Raw genomic sequence first — 17,414 nt, 5'->3', positions numbered from 1 at the left:
CCCCCCTCTTCCCCCTTTTTTCCCTGTGTTTCTTGTTTTCTTTTGGTTCTTACCTTTTTGTTTGTCTTATATACCATTGATCCCTTCCATCTTCCATTCTCTTTCACACAAACACACACACTATGGTCGCAACATGGGTAAGAAGGCGTTTGGGTTATTTTTACTGCCTTGTGGTTTCGGGAAAATCATATCTGATGAGCGTTGCTTTTTTTTTTCCTGTTGGTTAGAGATATATCACCATCACCGCGGCATTTTCACTCGTTATTAGCCATGATTTTTGCATACAGCGTTGTCTTTTGGTCATGGAACACCGACTGTGACATACAGGAAATTATTTTTGATTAACAGACTTTGATGTTGAGTGGTGTGTGTGGTCTACGTATACAAGTGTGATGCTATGCACAGTTGCTTGTCACGCTGCTACCGCTCCTGCTATCTATTACTGTGATACAGAATACGTCAGATGGCTGGAGAGTCCAGGAATGTGGCTACTCGATCCTCCCAAATGTCCAGATATTCAGCCCGACCTTGGTCCCCCTCGTCACCGGCAGGCCAGCATGCCACGTCTCCTCGAATCCACGACCGTCTGGCGTGAAGTTCTCCCAGTAGACTGCGTTCCCAGGCACGACCTTGAAGGTGGTGCCCACGGCCGTCCCATTCCCGGCACCGGTGCCATCGTCGGCGGGAAGAGGGGGAGGACACTCGACGAAACGACACCAGCGATCGCCCTCCCACCGACGCGGCAGGAGGGGGAACTCGGTACCTCCGCCCTCGAGCTCCACGCCGGCCTGCTGGCCGGGCGTCTGGTCGTCGACCCAGACCATGAAGCTGCTCACACGTCCCCACCCACCCCTGTGCACGTTCCAGTCGTAGTGGTGAGCGTAGTGTCCGGAGGGTGCGTCGTAACGCTGGGTGCGCAGCCTCTCGATCCACGCATCGCGACGCCACCCCTGGACGGCCATGGCTCGCCTCTCTATGCAGCGCACGGTGTCGGTGCGGGGGAGCAGGGCAACGTGAGAGTCGCGGATGGAGGCGTCACGTTCTTGATCCTGAGAGCCGATGAGGGCCGGTTCAAAGATCGGATAGCTGGGTTTATCCTATCTTGTTATTCATTCTTTTCTTTTCTTTTTCCTTTTTTTTTTTTTTTGCTCCTCTATTTCAGACAGCACACACACACACCGCATACGCGATAGGATAGAAGAGAGAGAGGAGGGGGGGGGGGCAGGGAAGACAACCTACCTCGTCTGGAGAAGATGCCGTCTCTCATCGTCATTGATGAAATTCTCCAGATATATGACCAGGGGCGAACGATTGAGCACGTGGGCTACGTAGCTGTCTTCGGGACATTGAGGTGTCGTGGCGTTGGGTGCGTCGATGGCGAGGAGGTCCTCGTTTAGACGGGGACGGGGGGACAAGGGTCCCAACGACGATGAGCGTCTACTGCCTCCTCCGTCGGGTGATAGGAAGCGTGATATTGGGTCGGAGAGGAAGAGGAGCGCTGCTACGACGGCGACAATGTATGAGAACATGGTGGTCTTGCTTTCACACACGCTGCCTGCAATGCACGTACAATGTGGGTAGTATTGATGTCTGGCTGTCAGCTGGTGAGTCGTTTTTTTTTTTCTTTTTCTTTTTCATGTGAGCTTGTGTGGAGCCGAGTTTAGTTGTTACGGGTAGAAATCAATCACCCCACTGGGGCCGTCAAGGGGTGAGTATTAATAGAGGCAATCGACCAGTTGAATCGTGATGGGGAATGCCTGCTCGGGGTTGCAGTGCTTTGATGAATTAATATTCTTCTCCATCTACATACATCGAACTGTGTCATGTGTGACGAGAAGTTGCAATGACCGACATCGTGGCAACCAAGAATGCATGACTAAGCAGCCAGAGAGGTTGTTGCCACACTCACGTCTGTGAATAGCCTCATAGATAGATTTCATTCCTTTTCAGGATCGACACATCGATCCAGGACGTACTAGTAGACAGAGACCTCTACGTTCACGGCTATGGGTCATCGTGTGCTGTCGCAAGCAGGAAGTACAGTACGTGTTATATGTAGGGTATCTAGGATGACGTAGCGCGCGCTTTTGAACGGATTCCATAACCTCCTCGGTCTTCGGTGCTGGTAGCAAGACCGAGCAACGACGGATGACCAAGCAAGGGTCCCCGATGTCAGCATTCATCACCATGACCACGTTTTCACGGTCCTCCGACATAATATCTTGTACCGACATATTCTCGGCACTTCAAGAGAGCCGGGGCCGTCTGGCATCTCTGGTCCCTCATATCAATACTAGGAGACGTGGTCGCACGTAACCTGAGCTTGGCTCGCCACCACGGCCATGTTCATGTATACACCCTCATCACCCAATAGCAGCGATCCTCACGCTCCCGCTCCGACTACGTCTCCGGTCACAGACGGCCACCACGGCGCACCTTCGCCCTCTTCGGCATCGGTCAAGGAGAGGGCCGGCCGATCGCAGACTAGTGGATCCCTCTCGTGCGTCACCTGCCGAGCCCGCAAGCTCAAGTGTGACCGCGCCAGACCGGTGTGCACCCGCTGTTCGAGGTCGGACGGTGGTGGCCAGTGTGTGTATCCCGAGTCGAAGAGAAAGCCGACGTTCAAGAGGAGGAATGTGAGAGATCTAGAAGACCGACTGGGTAGGTTCATGCGTCCGATTGATCTGATCATGTCATGTTGGAGACCAACCCAGACGTCTCTGTTTTCTTTCTTTCTTTCTTTTTTTTCTGCTGACGATGAACAGCCCAGGTGGAGATCTATCTCAAGGATGCCACGAGGAATGACCAAGAGGAGAACGCATCGGCTTCGCCATCCTCCAGCACTGCCGCTGCCGCTCCCCCTCCGACCGCTGCTCCTACGGATGCGCAGCCGGCGGGGACTGCTGCGCAGCTTTCAGCCGCCGAGTCCATCCCTCTGGATCTCCCGGACTTCTCACCAGACAGTATGGCCGGCACTCCATTCGACGACACGCAGCTCATGAGCTTGGGCATATCCGAGAGTCTCCCTCCTCCCAATGTGATGGAAGAGCTGTATGCGCTCTCCTCTTCCTCTCCCTTCTCATGGGAAGCCCCTCTAGTACTGGTAGCAGTGACCTCGGGACTGACCTCCACGACTAGGAATAACATCTGCCTGCAGTCACAGCACAACTTCGTCAACATAATCCACCCATCTCGCTTCTGGCAGTCCTTTTACGGCCCGCCATCCCAGAAACCCCCCATGTCCCTGCAGTACGCTATGTGGACCATGGCCTCTCACGTCGCCGCCAAGTACAACAAGTACACCGATGTGTTTTATCGTCGCGCGAAGCACTATGTCGAGATGGACGAGGCAAAGGTGAACTCCTCTCACCCTCTCGCCCGATATCAAGCCTGAGCACATACCACGTGTATAATGTGCCTGTGTGCGTGTGTGAGCTGACCGACTTACAGGGAGACGGAAACCACGTCCTCACCGCTGCCCACGCACAGGCCTACATCATCCTGGCCAACTACGAGGCCAAGCTCGCCCACTTCACAAAGTCAGCCCTGACAGCCGCAAGCGGCGTACGCATCATACAGGTCATGGGGCTCGATCGCATCGACGACGACGAGGACAATGGTCCCGTGCCCAATAGGATGCCACCCCCTGCGGACTGGGTTGAGGAGGAGGAGCGCAGGCGGGTGTTTTGGTCGGCATTTACTATCGACACTCATGCTTGTGTGGCAGCTGGTTGGCCCAGTCTGATAAATTCCGAAGATGTATGTCTGGGCTTTTCATTCTTTCATTCTTTCTTCTCCTTTCCCTCGTCCAGCTCGGACGTACTGACCTCCGTCCCCCGAAAATCAGATCTCAACCCGCCTCCCGTGCTCAGATGAAGCCTACTTCTCCGGCCAGCAGGAGCCCGAAGCTCCCTACCTCGACCAGGTCTTCACGGAGGGCGCGAGCTATTCCAGCTTCGCGGGCATCGTCGTCGTATGCCGCATCTTCAAGGCCATCACCCAGCACGCCTTCCGCTCGCGCCCGACCGACCATCCAGAGGACGTGGTCAACGGCCAGTACTGGAACCGCCATCGCGATCTGGACAACGATATTGCCACCCTGTTCCTCTTCATGCCCGAGAGGATGCGTCTGCCCCAGAACATGCGCGAGCCGTCCGCCGTCGCGATGAACCTCAACCTGCACGCCGCCATCATCTGCCTCCACCATGCGGCCCTGGAAAAGGTGGACACGTACTCACTCCCAGAGACACTGAGGCAGAAGCTCATGTGTCGTCTCGAGGCTGCAGCCGAGGAGGTTGTCCACCTAGCCAAGATGTCGTCTCACAATCCTGCCCCTTTTGTACGTTCTGATGCTCGCCCCCCCTTTTTTTTTTTCCGGAGCCTATGGATGCCTATTGTGTGTGCTGGGAATAAGAGCAAGCCAAGGATAGAGGGTGGCTAATTGGGAATCCCTCCCCCAGAAAACCCCGTTCTCTGCTATATCCCTCTACTCGGCCGCCTCTGTATACATCTACCTCCACAAGAAGGAGGCCGGCGGCACCAACCGGGCGACGCAGCGCTCCAACCTCCAGCTTATACTGCACACCCTCGACTCCCTGAGCCGCGCGTCCCCCGGTGTCCTCCGAAACTTCTTCTACCGAGCCTGTCTCGACGTCGAGCGCAGCAACCTCTCCTCCGTCATCCACATGCCCAAGAGGGGTGCAGCCGCACTGAAATCGGCCCGCTCACCCACGTCCGCGGCGGCGGCGGCGGCGGCGGCGGCAGCGGCGGCACATTTCGGCTTCTCTCCAATGCAGGCATCTTCGCCGGCAGACTTTTCAGAAAGCGCAGGACTGCTGCATGTACCCGACATGTCGAAGTCGAAGCCGTGCTTCCAGACCGTAATCGGCGCCATAACCCGCAACATCGACTCACTTCCAGACGACGAGTCTTCCCAGCCGCATGCCACCACCGACACCACCACCACCAACACCGACGGCAATCAGCAGCCCACGCCGGGAACGACAGCGTCGTCCCAGACAAAGAAGAACAGCCGCAAGGATAGCAGCAGCAGAGACAAGGTCGTAGAGTCATCGTCGGAATCGTCGCCCCTCAACACGGCCGGCTTCACCGACACGAGACCGCCCAGCAACAGCAGCCATACCTCACCGGACACGTTCGGCGGCACCTCAGCCTCCTTCATGGACCAGCTCACCGACACTGTCATGGACAGCACCTTCCAAGGGAACTGGGGTATCCCGGTGCACCCTCACAACGGCACCGACTGGGGTGCCGATCCACCCGACAGCAATTGACATGTTCCCACACGCACACGACACGTATTACTTGTATATACATACAACTCCCCCTCTCTCTCCCAAGCCACCCAACTGGCACTGTACTGGTAGGAGCCCGGGTCTCTTCTCTGCTTTATGATGACACCATGTGGCTACGACGGCTGAAAACCTCTGATCAAGAGCGATTCATCCACGGCGGGTAGACTATCGAGTTATACACACACACACACACACACACACACACATGCACAACACACACATGCATGACTCATGTAATTTTGTTTCATCAGACCTTGAGAGTCTCGTCACTCGTCATCAACAATACCCAATCTTCATCTCCGAGCCGACTCTGCGTGTTCAATGTGTTCCCAGTCTCCCCCCGCCCCGCCTCGGGATAGTCGTTACACTGATGTTGCACTGACGCGATGACTTTGAAAAAAGAAGAAGAAGAAAGAATGAGAAGAAGAGCAAAGACAGACCAGAACGGATGGAAACCCCCAAAGTTCCGTTTATCGGACATGTGTCCTTTGACTTTCCATCATGACGGTGATCCACGTGATGAGCGGATGAAGCTTGTTTCTTGCCGAGCTCTATCTACGCGTATATATCATTGTTGACTTTGAACTCTGAAGCATCATTTTCTTGAATGTCAAGGTCTCATACATGGGACCTTTTTGATGCCTGGGAATCATGTCTATCAAGAGAGGAATTCGCTCTTTCCAAATCATCTCTCACTACACAGATACACACACACAAAGATACCGAACTGAATAACAACAGCAACAGAAGACATCACATTGGACATCAAGACCAAAAAAAGAAAAAGAAAGAAAAACAAGACCAACAGTAACAATGGCCAGACGACCCAAGTCCCGTCGATTCATACCGTTCGTCCGTCTCCCACGGGAACTCCGCGACATGATATGGGACATGGCCATCACGAACCGACAGGCTGAGCCGGAGATACAATTCTTCAGCCTGGGTCCCGAGCGCCAGCTCCTGACGATAGACTGCCGGCAGACGGAGCGCTCGGCTCCGGGGCGCAAGCAGGACGAGCGTCTGGCGCCGCCGTCGTTCCAGTCCCGGCGCGGCCTCGCCGCGTCGGCGTGGCACAGCCCCAAGAACCCGTCTGGGTACCTCCTCGACTCTGCGCTGTGGAACGCGTGCTCGGAGTCGCGTCACGCCGTGGCCTTCCGGTACTTCCGGGTGCACCGTGGTCGGGGCACGTTTGGCAACTTCTTCCACGCGGTGACGCTGTCCGTTGCCGGCGGCAGCAGGCAGACGCGGTGGCCGCCGACGCGGTGGCCGCCGACGTCGTCGCCATGGCCGTCTCGGTCGGACGAGACGGTCCTCATCACGCTGAGACCCCAGCACGACCTGTTGGTCTTCCAGGTCGGGGACATAGGACACTCGACACCCCCCGACGTCCTGGCCTACGCGACCGACATGAGGAACTGGGGGTTCCGACGGCCCCTCCACATCGGCATCGAGTGCCATCCGAGCTGGATGCGCCTTCTGGACGCCGAGCCCTGGCGCCTGCCCGGTGGCCTGGGCTACTTCATCAGGCATATCGAGCGCGCCTCGCACCTCGTCGCCGGCGCCGTCCTGTGGCTCGTCGACAACGACGTCCTCCGGCCCCTGAGGGACGCGCCGCGCAAGCACATGCTGCGCGGCAGGGTCACCTTCCTGGCCAGAGGTTGGCGCTACGTCGAGGTCAGGTTGGACGACTTCGGCCACACCTGGACCTCCGCCCAGGGCAGGAGCTTCAGCGAGACCGGCTTGGGCTTCTGCCACGCCATCCGCATTCACCTTCACTGGCTGCAGAACCACCATCACAGAGGTCATGTCCTGAATCTTCTCACGTGCAAGGTCCTCGGGAGGATCAAGATCTAACTTGGCATCACGGATCTGGAGTCTGAATTCCTTTTTTTTTTTAAAAAAAAAAAAAAGTAGAAACAGTAAAAGAAAAAAGTGATCAGTGTCTAGTATCATCCAGGGTTCTTGTTTTTTTTTGTACCTGGTAGTGATGGTAATGGAATATACGTCTCCCCTCCCCCCCACTCCCAAAAAAAAAGAAGAAAGAAAAGAGAAAACGGATGACACAGAAAAGCATAGCACTACTTGTATATACATACACACGAAACGCGACGGGGTAAAACGTGTGTCCCGCCTGCATCTCCCATGTGTGATGTGTGGTAACAATGCACGCACTTCCTTCCCCTCCCTTATTTTCTATTAGTAGATATATGCGCTATTAATGAAAATCATGGTAATCCATAGTATTAGTGATGGCTGTCTGATATACTGCTATACTTACAATACCGTGGCGGAGAAAGATGCGACGATGGCGCTTTCGTCTCGTAATATATCATATCTATATCCATATCCACATCAAGAATCGGAGCCGTATCCATGTTGTGCCCTTGAGATGATAAAGCACGATGGAAAACCAGAGCTGATACTGCGTCACGAATGGATCAGGTTTAGAATGGAAAAAAAAAGGGAAGAAAACTGTGAGGCCGTAGAAAGAAGAGAACCCCAAAAAAAGAAAGAGGAAAAAGAAACGAGATCACATTGTGCGCATAATGCATGTCGCAGACATTCTGATGTTCTGTATTACCTCAAACTTGGAAGTTAGTGCTTCTGGGTCCGCAGGTGTTGATGCCTCTGTCCGTAGCTTGTAGAGGCTTGTCAGAGGATCAGCCAGTGATGAGATGGAGCAGGGGTCAGAGACATCCCCCGACCGGCTGATGAAACGTCATCTCATTTGGATTTACGGCCTGCGGCGTATTTTTTCCACGGTGTCTTCCCTGATCCTTGCCATTGAGGAGGGGTGGGGGGTGTCCTCCGTGAAGCTCATGAGGAGCGGGGCAGATCGACGGCGACGGAGCTGCAGAGATAGCCAAGAAGGGGATATGTGGGACGTGTCTGTCTGTCCCGAGCACACAGGTACTACTTACTGGTCGCTCCGTTTTCTGACTTCGCATGTGAGGACGTGCCCCGCAAGCGGACTCCTTGCGCCAACCACGGAAATGACTTCGGGACAAGGTGCGGCGGCGGCAGCGGCAGGACGAGGTAGTTGTTGGGTAGGACGCGACGACGTACAACCCACCCTCGCTCTGCAATAGTAGGCAGGATATGAGTGTCAACTTGGCGAACTTCTCCAATGACGAAACCCCACCTTGGCACTCACGATAATCCTCTGCGTCTGGCGTTGGACCGGATGACTTGCATATCGGGTGGCAAATGGAAGTCTCGTGCGCCCGTCCGTACGGAGTAGGCTGTGATGGTTGCTACCCCCCAGTTAGGGCGCTTCCTCGCAACACATAGCCATGCAGGGCCAGACCTCATTGGGCCGTTGCCATCCTGTAAGCCCACAATGAACGAACCGGAGGGATGACGTGGAGCACTGCCAGTAGCACTCGGCACTATCAACGCTGGAGAATCAATTTTTTTTTTCTGAAAAAAAGAAAAAAAAAAAAAAGAAAAGGGAATAGGATCAGGGAAGGGGTGAGAAGCATGTCGGTTGCAGTTCAGCTAGGGACGATACTCTCGTACACACTGGTGGAATTATGCGACACGCCAGCACGTCAAAGGCGGTACGGTACGTATTCTCCCCACGTCCTCGCGACCGAGTACCATCAGTAGTAAGTAGCGTGCACTTTGCACCACACTCGCTCCAAGTACGACTCGGTACGTCGTATCGCGGCGGCGCGGCGGCGGCAGATTAAGATGAGTAGGAGGGGAGGGTGATGAGCAGCCGACGCTGGCGCCGGCATCGTGACAAGCATGGCAGGAATTCCACAAGTGTGAAGGCTGACGGCCGATGGATGGGCCCAGACGGGCAGGACAAGGCTGCCAGGTCACGCGTCGAGAACGGTGATGCGGTCTGTTCAAGATGACTAATGAGTAATAATGGAGGGAGGGGGGGGTTGATGCATGCTATCATTGGGAGCAGTTTGTATAGACGTGCACGGTGACGAGGATGATGATGGTGATGATGATGACGATGACGGTATGGTGACGATGGTTATATCGATTCTGCGGGGTGGATCACAATGATGAAGAGAAGCAGAGAGAAAGTGACGGAGAGTACTCCGTAGTGATTCAGGGTTCCGGAAAGAAAAAAAGAGGTGCTCTGCGCAAGGGAAAGAGCGAGGCTCTCCAGACACGCAGAGGGGCTGTCATCATGGGGAAGGCTTGGGTTTGTCTCAGCAGGGGAAGGAGCGACGCGGCAGTTGGTTGAGGTCGGTGAACACTAAACACGCAACAGCGGACAAGGCAGAACTCCAGAATGCCTACGACCCTAATTCCCGAGCGCCATGCCGACCTAGTTAGATCATCGCCATCATCATCATCAGCAACAATAGCAGCAGCATCATCCTGAACCTTTTTTTTCCCCTCTCTCATTTCCGGCATTACTTCCTTTTTATTATGATTATTTTTTGCGTTTGAAGCTATCAGATTACGAGTAATAACGATGATACAAGGGCTCATACCACTCGGATAGCCAATCAAGGTGGTTTGCGCCTTCGCCTCTCTCTCGCTCTCTCGCTCTCCACGACCACGCCCAATCACGGGGACACACGCCCCCTCCCCTTCTCTCTGACCATACTATGATGAGTATGGTGGTGTACGTCGGAAACGCAGGCTACCATTATTACCTCGTTGGGAATACGGCGCTTTCATCAACGGCCCTCCTGACTGCTCTTGGGCTGAGGCGGCGGTACCATGCAGCAGCGACCCAGCAGCGGTACACCGGTCGCCCGTCCCCCTGCCGTCCGGGTACAGGGATGCCCAGCTGTCAACTTGTCATGACTTGGGACCGCGACGGTACTCGGTACGGCTGATGGTCCAACGGAAGCAGCCGTCAAAGGGCCCCCTCATCTCGCCTAAAGATTGTTCTTACGGGCTATCCATCATCATCTGGATTTCGATGAGTGAGACAGGTCAGTGAACGGGGGCCCCCTGTGTGGACACTTCTTCTTCTTCTTTTTTTCTTTTTTCTCTTTTTCCTTCCTGAGTACCCGTACAAGAGCGGCCGTCCCAGACTCGTTCCAGCCTCTCCCCAACTGATCCTCCTATAGAGGGAAGTAAGGGAATAAGAAACAGAGAAAGACTGCAGATGCACAAGATGGAGACATGGAGAAGCTTGGTGGCATGATCTGGCAGGTGACACGTATTGGGCGTCTGTGCAGGGGTCACACTCGGCTTCCACCGTCATGTAACCACCCCTCCCCCCTCCCCCCCCCCCCAACCCGCGCCTAGTTCGATGCCGCGCAGATGGAGTCTGATGGAGTCTGGCATGGTACCGCTATCTACAGGTGCAGTAGTGCAGGTGCTAGCAGTGCGGTTATCACCATTACGTACCAAAAGTCCGGCCCCGGCCCACCCCCAGCTCGCAAGGTCCCAAGGGTCGAGGGATCGCGTGGTGGGCCGACGGGGTTCTTTCTTTTCCTCGCTCGGTAATATGCCTCCGTGCTGTATCGGTTAGCGTCAATACCGGTGCCTCTTGGGGGTGTGCGTGCGAGCGCCAGACCTCGGCGCGTAGATTGATCTACGAGCATCACTACCAGGTACGTCTTACGAGCACCATGATCTAAGAAGGAAGAAAGGGGGGTTGTGTGGCAACAGCCGCCAACCACTGACGGGAAGCCAGCTCGAAATGCCTGCTGCTCTGGTCTTCCCGCGCGTGCGTCGTGCGTATCTGTGCGTCTTGCGTCGGCCGTGCATGATGGACCGCTACAAGTACCCGTGCAGGAGGATTCATCCTGTCACTGGGTAAGTGTTCATACTCTGTACGAGATGCAGGTATGTATGCACACCCCCTCCCCCCCCCCCCCCTTCCCCTCCTCTTTTCTAGACTGAACTGGCTGACCGGTATCAGCAATCTGCCAGCTCCCCGAACCTTTCAGTACGTCGTATCATCAGCAGAAGGGCTGACTGCGGTGCAGGCGAGGGACAGAAAGCAAGTGCGTCGTACGCAGTGACTGGTTAGTGCGCGCGATAGCCTGTTTCGACTCGGCGGGGCACCAAGTGGCTGCTCATATTGCGATGTACGCCCCACGAGTGCGGACTCGCGGAGTGAGAGGTACGCGGCGGCATCATAAGATCCTTAGAGGGAGCTCTGAGGGGGGGGGGGGTATCACCTCTGAGAGGGCTTCTGCAGAGTCCAGACGGTAATTACGGAGCAGCTCCACCGCCCCCCCCCCCCATGGCTAGGACAGATCTAGTTCGGGAGCGAATCTCACTCCTCCCTGGCTGTCTATCGTCGTTCCCGCCGTGGCGTGAACCAAAAGGTCCAAGGGGGTGGTACCTCGCTCTGGCTCGTGTGACGGTGTCTATCCGGATATGACTTCTCGGTACGTACTGCTCTCGCGCGAACGTCGGGCTCCACGCCGGCCTCAGAAGGTCGGGAGAGGGGACCCCCGATCGAGGAAGGGTAGGGAGTTTGGAGGGAAGGCTCGGGTCGGGCTGGGCTTGGGCTCTGTTGGCCGGCTACTCGTACAGCCTACGAACAGACGATGGCCCTCGGACCTCTGGTGGTACGGGGTGGACTCCTCCTCGGTCCGTGCCGTATAGAAGTGAGGTCTATTACCCGTACCGTCGGCTGGAGGTATGGAGGGTATAGGTATGGGTTTGCATCATTCTTATCCCGTGAGACTGTCTGTACCGGTATGGCTGGGTGATGACAGTACCTGTCTCTCTGCGACGTGCATACGAGCAGGTTGCAGAGTAATGTGGCTCACTATCGACTCGGATGCCAATATCAATACCGGGTGCAGTATTACGGAGTATTACGGAGTGATGTGATGATACAGCCTCAAAGATACAGGTTTTCTAGGCGGGGCACGCAATTACCCCCCCCCCCCCCCCCCCCCCCTTTATATATATATTCATGTCACATGTACTACATGTACAAGACTGCTATTCATTCCTGGAAATCGGTGTGACGATGTATGATTGTGTGATGCCGAGTCGTATGCCATGATACTCTACTAGTAGTGAGTAGCCATCAATGATGATGAATGTCAAACGTACCCAAGCTTTGGTCATGGTCACTTCTCCTCCCCCCCTTTTCCTTTTCTTCTTCTTCTTCTTCTTCTTCTTGCTGAAGAAGGAGTAGTAGTGATAGTGGTCTTAGCAGTCGTATCGTCCTGGTGTCGACAGTTGTATGCTGATCTTTATTCATTCATTCAATCTTCTCTATTCAATTCAAATGTTTCTTTGAACAAGGCAATAGGTCAAAAAAAAAAAAGAGAGAATCATATATATATATATATAAAAGAGTCTACGCGCTTTAGATCTGAGGTTTGAGGAAATCTCGTCGTAGGAATTGTAACTTTGCGTGTCGATCTCGACAGCATGGATCGGTAGACTGACATCGCGCAGTTCCCGGTGGCTTTTTTCTTTTTTCTTTCTCTCTTTCATTTTTTTTTTGGTGCAAATATTTTTCTCTACTTTTGTCTCTTCCTCCTTCTTAATCATGGGTAGCAAAGGTGATATCGACTTCTCCGCGGAGATACCATCTTCTGTAAACATGTATGATGGTATTACTCGTGAGATGTACAGCCTTATTGGAACGTGCCGCCCCTTCATGACGCGCGGTCCAGACCATTGGGAAGACTAGACGAGTAATTACATGGTCGTATTCGTAGGACTACTGCTAGCAGGACTACTAGTAGGAAACAAGATGAAAGAACGTTTTAGCTAGAGCCGATTCGCTCTTTATATATATATGTATATATATGTATATATATTGTTTTTATAATACTATTTTCTGTCTTTTCTGTCTTTTCTTCTTCCTTCTCCTTCTTCTTCTTCATTCCAGCTCAGCCCCAGCCAAGCCAGCCTTGTAAATAATCTCTCTCCTTCGTACCTCGTACCAATCGCGCAGGATGGGGAATGAGGACAAGATTGGGTTCACCTCGTCAGTACTAAACCGGTTATCCTTACGACGTATGCATGCCTTAGCGTCTGATGAAGTCGGGCAACCATCCGAGAGGAGACACGCACACGGAGAGAGACGGAGAGGGAGAGGGAGGGAGAGAGAGGAAGAGAGAGGAAGAGAGAGTGTGTGTATAGGTTGTATAGGTTGTACGTGTAAGTTGTGTGTATATGTTGTATATATGCATGTACGTGTAAGTGACAACTCTCTGTCTACTGATCTCCAATCTCCGAGCCGGAGAGCCTCCCCATCTCTTCTAATCCTTTCCTGACGTTCTGACCACGTCTAGACATGATGGCATGTAAATCTTACCCAAGTTCAATCTAGTACTGGTACTACTACGATCATGTTACCCGCCTTTTGCATCAACTCACGTAGATCATTCAAACGGTCGGGTTAATTTCCCTATCGTTCTTTTTTTTTTTTTTCAAAAAAAAAAAAGAAGAAACAAAAAACTCTGACGGCGTCTCAGTCTTGTGTGTATGTATATATATATATGTGTGTGTGCGTGTGTGTGCGCGTATATGTCTTGAAACTAGAGGTGGGAAGAATTCTCAACGGCGGGCTTGGCGTAGGAAGATAAATAAACAAGATTTTTTTTTAAAAAAAAAAGAAAAAAAGGAAAGAAAAAATAGAGAGAGAACATCGATAGTCTCGTGGTCAATCCATAGCGGCGAAATCCTCAAAGCAGAGAGGGAGGAAGGGAAGAAGGGGGGGGGGGGTGTATAATAACCATCCGGCATTCTCGACTAGCTGTGTAAACTACCGACTCTTTAACTTTTCGATAATGGAGTAGAATAATAATAAAAATAAAAAAGGGTCTTCACTCAGAAAGAGATACGAGAGTAGCGATACTTACATATACGATGCATACGATACACATGCATCCGTAGCAGGAGAGTACGTGTACCGATACTACTCATGGACGCCTGCTGCGGGATATCACCGTCGAGATACCAATACTACCAAAGGTCTTGTAGGGTTCTACGGGTATGACTTGTATATAGTTTCTCTTCTTTCTTTTTTTTTTCTTTTTTTTTTAAAAAAAAATGATGATGATGATGATCCTCACTGATTCAACTCACACACACTCTACTTCCACTCTTCTCGTGCCAGTCCTGCCCTCACATTACCGTCCCAACCCATTACTGACTAGTACGACGTAATATAACTCTCTCCTCACACTTGCACACGGAGAAGAAAAAAAAAATACAATGGCCCAACGTCTCGGTACCGGAGTTCGGAACTCGGCCAATTCGATCTCTCATAAGTTGTTATAAACTCTATTCTGACCAGGATATGCCTGTCACGTTGAAATGGCCTCGGGTCTGGTCCGGTCTGGTCTTGGTCTTGCTTGGTATGGTCTGGTCTGGTCTTGGGTCTCGGTCTCGGTCTTGCTTGACCTGATCTGATGGTCTGATCAGTCATGTTTTATGTCTACCCTCTTGAGAATGTAGTGTTGCGGAGTAGAGATCGGGTAGCAAGAGCCCCCTCCTCTCTCTCTCTCTCTCTCTCTCTACCTGTAGTAACCAGGTGCAGCTGCACCGAGTACGGAGTAGAACATGTAGCAACTCTCCCTATTTCCGTAGTAAGTGGAACTGTTGAGGTGACCAGAAAGCTTCCCCTCCCTTGCGACTCGTACTGCGAGTGTCTGACGTGTGGAGAGTGAGCAGATGCCACTGTACAGATGTCACTGTACAGATGTGCTGTCGAGTATTTTGAAATCGAGGAGTGCTATTAAAGTATGAATACAGAATATAGTAGATGATCAGAAGAAGATGGTAGATATATCGGAGGAATATAATTGAATGTATAGTAACATAAGTCGTATCTCTTGAGCATCATCCCATATGCTTTGCAGAATCCACCCTCCCATTCTTGAAATACCTTTTTTTCCCCAAGGGTAATGATGAATAATGATGATAATACTTGAGAGTGAAGTTGTAATAAAAAATGGGGGGAAAAAAAAAAGAGAGAGAGAGAGAGGGAGGGAGAGAGAGAGAGAATAAAACCGTAAACTCGTTAAAGTGATGCAAGGATCATTAAGAAAAAAGGAAAAAAAAAGAGGGGAAAAAAAAACAGGGCAAGTCTTGAAGAGGAAGAGAAGAGAGGAAGAGAAGATGAGGTCGGGAAGAGAGGAATTCTAGACGCTCCCCCTATCCATGGCAGGACCCCTTCGACGCCTCAGACTCTCCATCTCCTCGTCCTCGTAGGATGAGACGCCCTCGCCATCGCTCAGGGCCGGACCGTCCCTCCGAACAAGATCTGGGCGCTCGGTAGTGGCCATCATGTGAGCATGATGATGGAGAAGGTGCTGCTGCTGCTGCTGCTGCTGCTGCTGCTGTTGGTGGTGGTGGTGGTGATGGGTGCCGCTGGGGGACCTCCCGCTGATGGCGTCTGACTCGATGCGAGCGTTCGAGATCATTGTGGGTAGTTGGCGTCTACGAGCGTTGATGAACCAGTTGGAGATTTGGTCTGTTTTTTTTTTTTTTCACTTGTCAGCTTTTCCTTCTTCTCCTTGTCGTTTCCTGTCATGATGATGTGTGAGAGAGGAGAGGAAGAGAAGAGAACGGGACTCACTCATCTGAAGCTTCGTCACCCTCATGAGCTCCTGCTTCTCATCTTCTGTAGGATAAGGGTGAGAGAGGTGAGTCATGAACCAGGCCCTGAGCTTGTCCGTCGTCTCCTTGGGTAGATTTCCCCTCCTCTTCCGCTGCTTGCCTTCCCTGGCCGTGCCCGGGTATCCTCCCAGGTCTGCGGTCGCGTAGCCGCCGTAGCCGCCGACGGCTGCGTAGCCCGGTGGCGGCGCCGCTGCTGTGGCGGCGACGGCGTAGCTGCCGGAGAAGGGGGTGCGATCGTAGGCGTGCTGGTGAGTGATCTGGGCCTGAGGAGGTTGACGGTACGCGATCGCCGCGGCAGTGGAGGTGGATGAGGAAGAGGAAGTGGAAGTGGAAGAAGAGGAGGAGGAGGAGGAGGAGGAGGAGGAGGAGGAGCCGATGGAGGAAGCGGAGTTGTGATTGTACGAGGGAGGTGGGGGGGGCGCGTAGTGAGGTGAGTGCTGCTGGTGTTCTTGGTGCTGCTGGTAGAGCTGGTGCTGGTGCTGGTCCCTAGCAGCGGTGGCGGGAGGAGGACGGTGGTGGTTCCTGTCCATGGTGGGTGGTAGCAGTGCGGGGACGCCGGGCCTGGGCTCTACCACGTCCGTGACCTTGACCTCCATGGGCGTAGGGGGGGCGACTCGGATTCCGGCAGCAGAGGTGGAGGTGGAGGTTGAGGAGGAAGCGGCGGCGGCGGCGGCGGCGGTGGAGGAGGAGGATGAGGATGAGGATGAGGAGGCGGCGGCGGCGGCGTAGGCATGGTGGTGGTGGTGGTGGTGGTGGTGGTGATGAGAGGCCACGACTGCCGGAGGTGAGGAGTGAGGACTGTGGTGGTGGTGGTACATCCTCGGCACCTGGCGGGCCCTGTGCCGGTCCTGATCATCGTCTACGGAGTCCCTCTGCCTCTTGGCGGCGGTGGCGGCGGTGGTGGCGATGAGCACACCGGGTGAGTGGACGTATGTGGGGGAGGTTGCGGCAGTCATGCGTCCAGAGGGTGAGGAGGAGTCGTCCTCCTGCTGCTGCTGCTGCTGCTGCTGCTGCTGCTGCTGCTGGGCCAGGAGCTCGGGTAAGAGCTAGCGATCAAGAAGGTCAGCTGATGGGAGGTTCGGGAGAGGGCATGAGAGAGAAGATTGGAGAGTCAGGAGAGAGGAGAGAGAGGATGAGAGGAGAGAGACGAACGCAGCGGATGGAAGGGAGAGAGATTCGGCTCTGACTGGCGGGCTGTCGCTGAGGAGGATACGAGGGGGATCTGGCTGGATCCCAAGGGTATTCCTTCTGGAAACCCATGTGAGGAGTCGGTATGGCTGCTAGCATGGCCATCTTGTGAGGTTGTCGGGGTTCTGCGTTGATGTAGTGTCGTAGTGGACTGAGTGGCATTCCCTGGGAAGAACGGTTGATGATGGTTTGACTGATGTTTCTGCTGCTGCCGCTGCTGTCGTTGTTGTCGTTGTTGTTGTTGTTGTTGTGGTGGTGAGAGACTGATGTTGAGATTGTATAGTTTGTGTGTGTGTGTGTGTGTGTGTGTGTGTGCGTGTGTATGTGTTTCTGTTGTAGTTGTTGTGTAGATGTTGTAATTTATGTCGTTTGTTCAGAGGG

General features: G+C 53.5%; 4 protein-coding genes across 4 annotated transcripts; 2 read left to right on the top strand and 2 right to left on the bottom strand.

The window, feature by feature from the left end:
- Positions 1–488: 488 nt before the first annotated feature.
- On the bottom strand, positions 489–1,529 carry GMORB2_6766 (prolyl 4-hydroxylase; the record flags this gene model as incomplete). Its single annotated transcript, XM_035468734.1, has 2 exons — positions 489–1,097; positions 1,320–1,529. 2 exons carry the CDS (start codon positions 1,527–1,529, stop codon positions 489–491), a joined length of 819 nt encoding a protein of 272 aa, XP_035321868.1.
- An 813-nt stretch (positions 1,530–2,342) lies between these two features.
- On the top strand, positions 2,343–5,294 carry GMORB2_6765 (Fungal trans; the record flags this gene model as incomplete). The annotated part of the gene is made up of 5 exons (XM_035468733.1): positions 2,343–2,673; positions 2,766–3,355; positions 3,451–3,759; positions 3,848–4,339; positions 4,461–5,294. The coding sequence occupies 5 exons, from the start codon at positions 2,343–2,345 to the stop codon at positions 5,292–5,294; spliced, it is 2,556 nt and encodes an 851-aa protein (XP_035321867.1).
- An 834-nt stretch (positions 5,295–6,128) lies between these two features.
- GMORB2_6764 (uncharacterized protein) lies at positions 6,129–7,169 on the top strand (the record flags this gene model as incomplete). The annotated part of the gene is made up of 1 exon (XM_035468732.1): positions 6,129–7,169. The coding sequence occupies one exon, from the start codon at positions 6,129–6,131 to the stop codon at positions 7,167–7,169; it is 1,041 nt and encodes a 346-aa protein (XP_035321866.1).
- Positions 7,170–15,367: 8,198 nt separating this feature from the next.
- Positions 15,368–17,138, bottom strand: GMORB2_6763 (uncharacterized protein; the record flags this gene model as incomplete). Its single annotated transcript, XM_035468731.1, has 5 exons — positions 15,368–15,476; positions 15,627–15,699; positions 15,805–16,108; positions 16,418–16,620; positions 17,033–17,138. The coding sequence occupies 5 exons, from the start codon at positions 17,136–17,138 to the stop codon at positions 15,368–15,370; spliced, it is 795 nt and encodes a 264-aa protein (XP_035321865.1).
- Between the last annotated feature and the right edge of the window lie 276 nt (positions 17,139–17,414).

Source organism: Geosmithia morbida, assembly GCF_012550715.1.
Source record: "Geosmithia morbida isolate 1262 chromosome Unknown scaffold_6, whole genome shotgun sequence".
Lineage (NCBI taxonomy): Eukaryota > Fungi > Ascomycota > Sordariomycetes > Hypocreales > Bionectriaceae > Geosmithia > Geosmithia morbida.
Note: the sequence above shows the minus strand (reverse complement) of the source record. Positions and strands in the feature narration are given on the sequence as shown.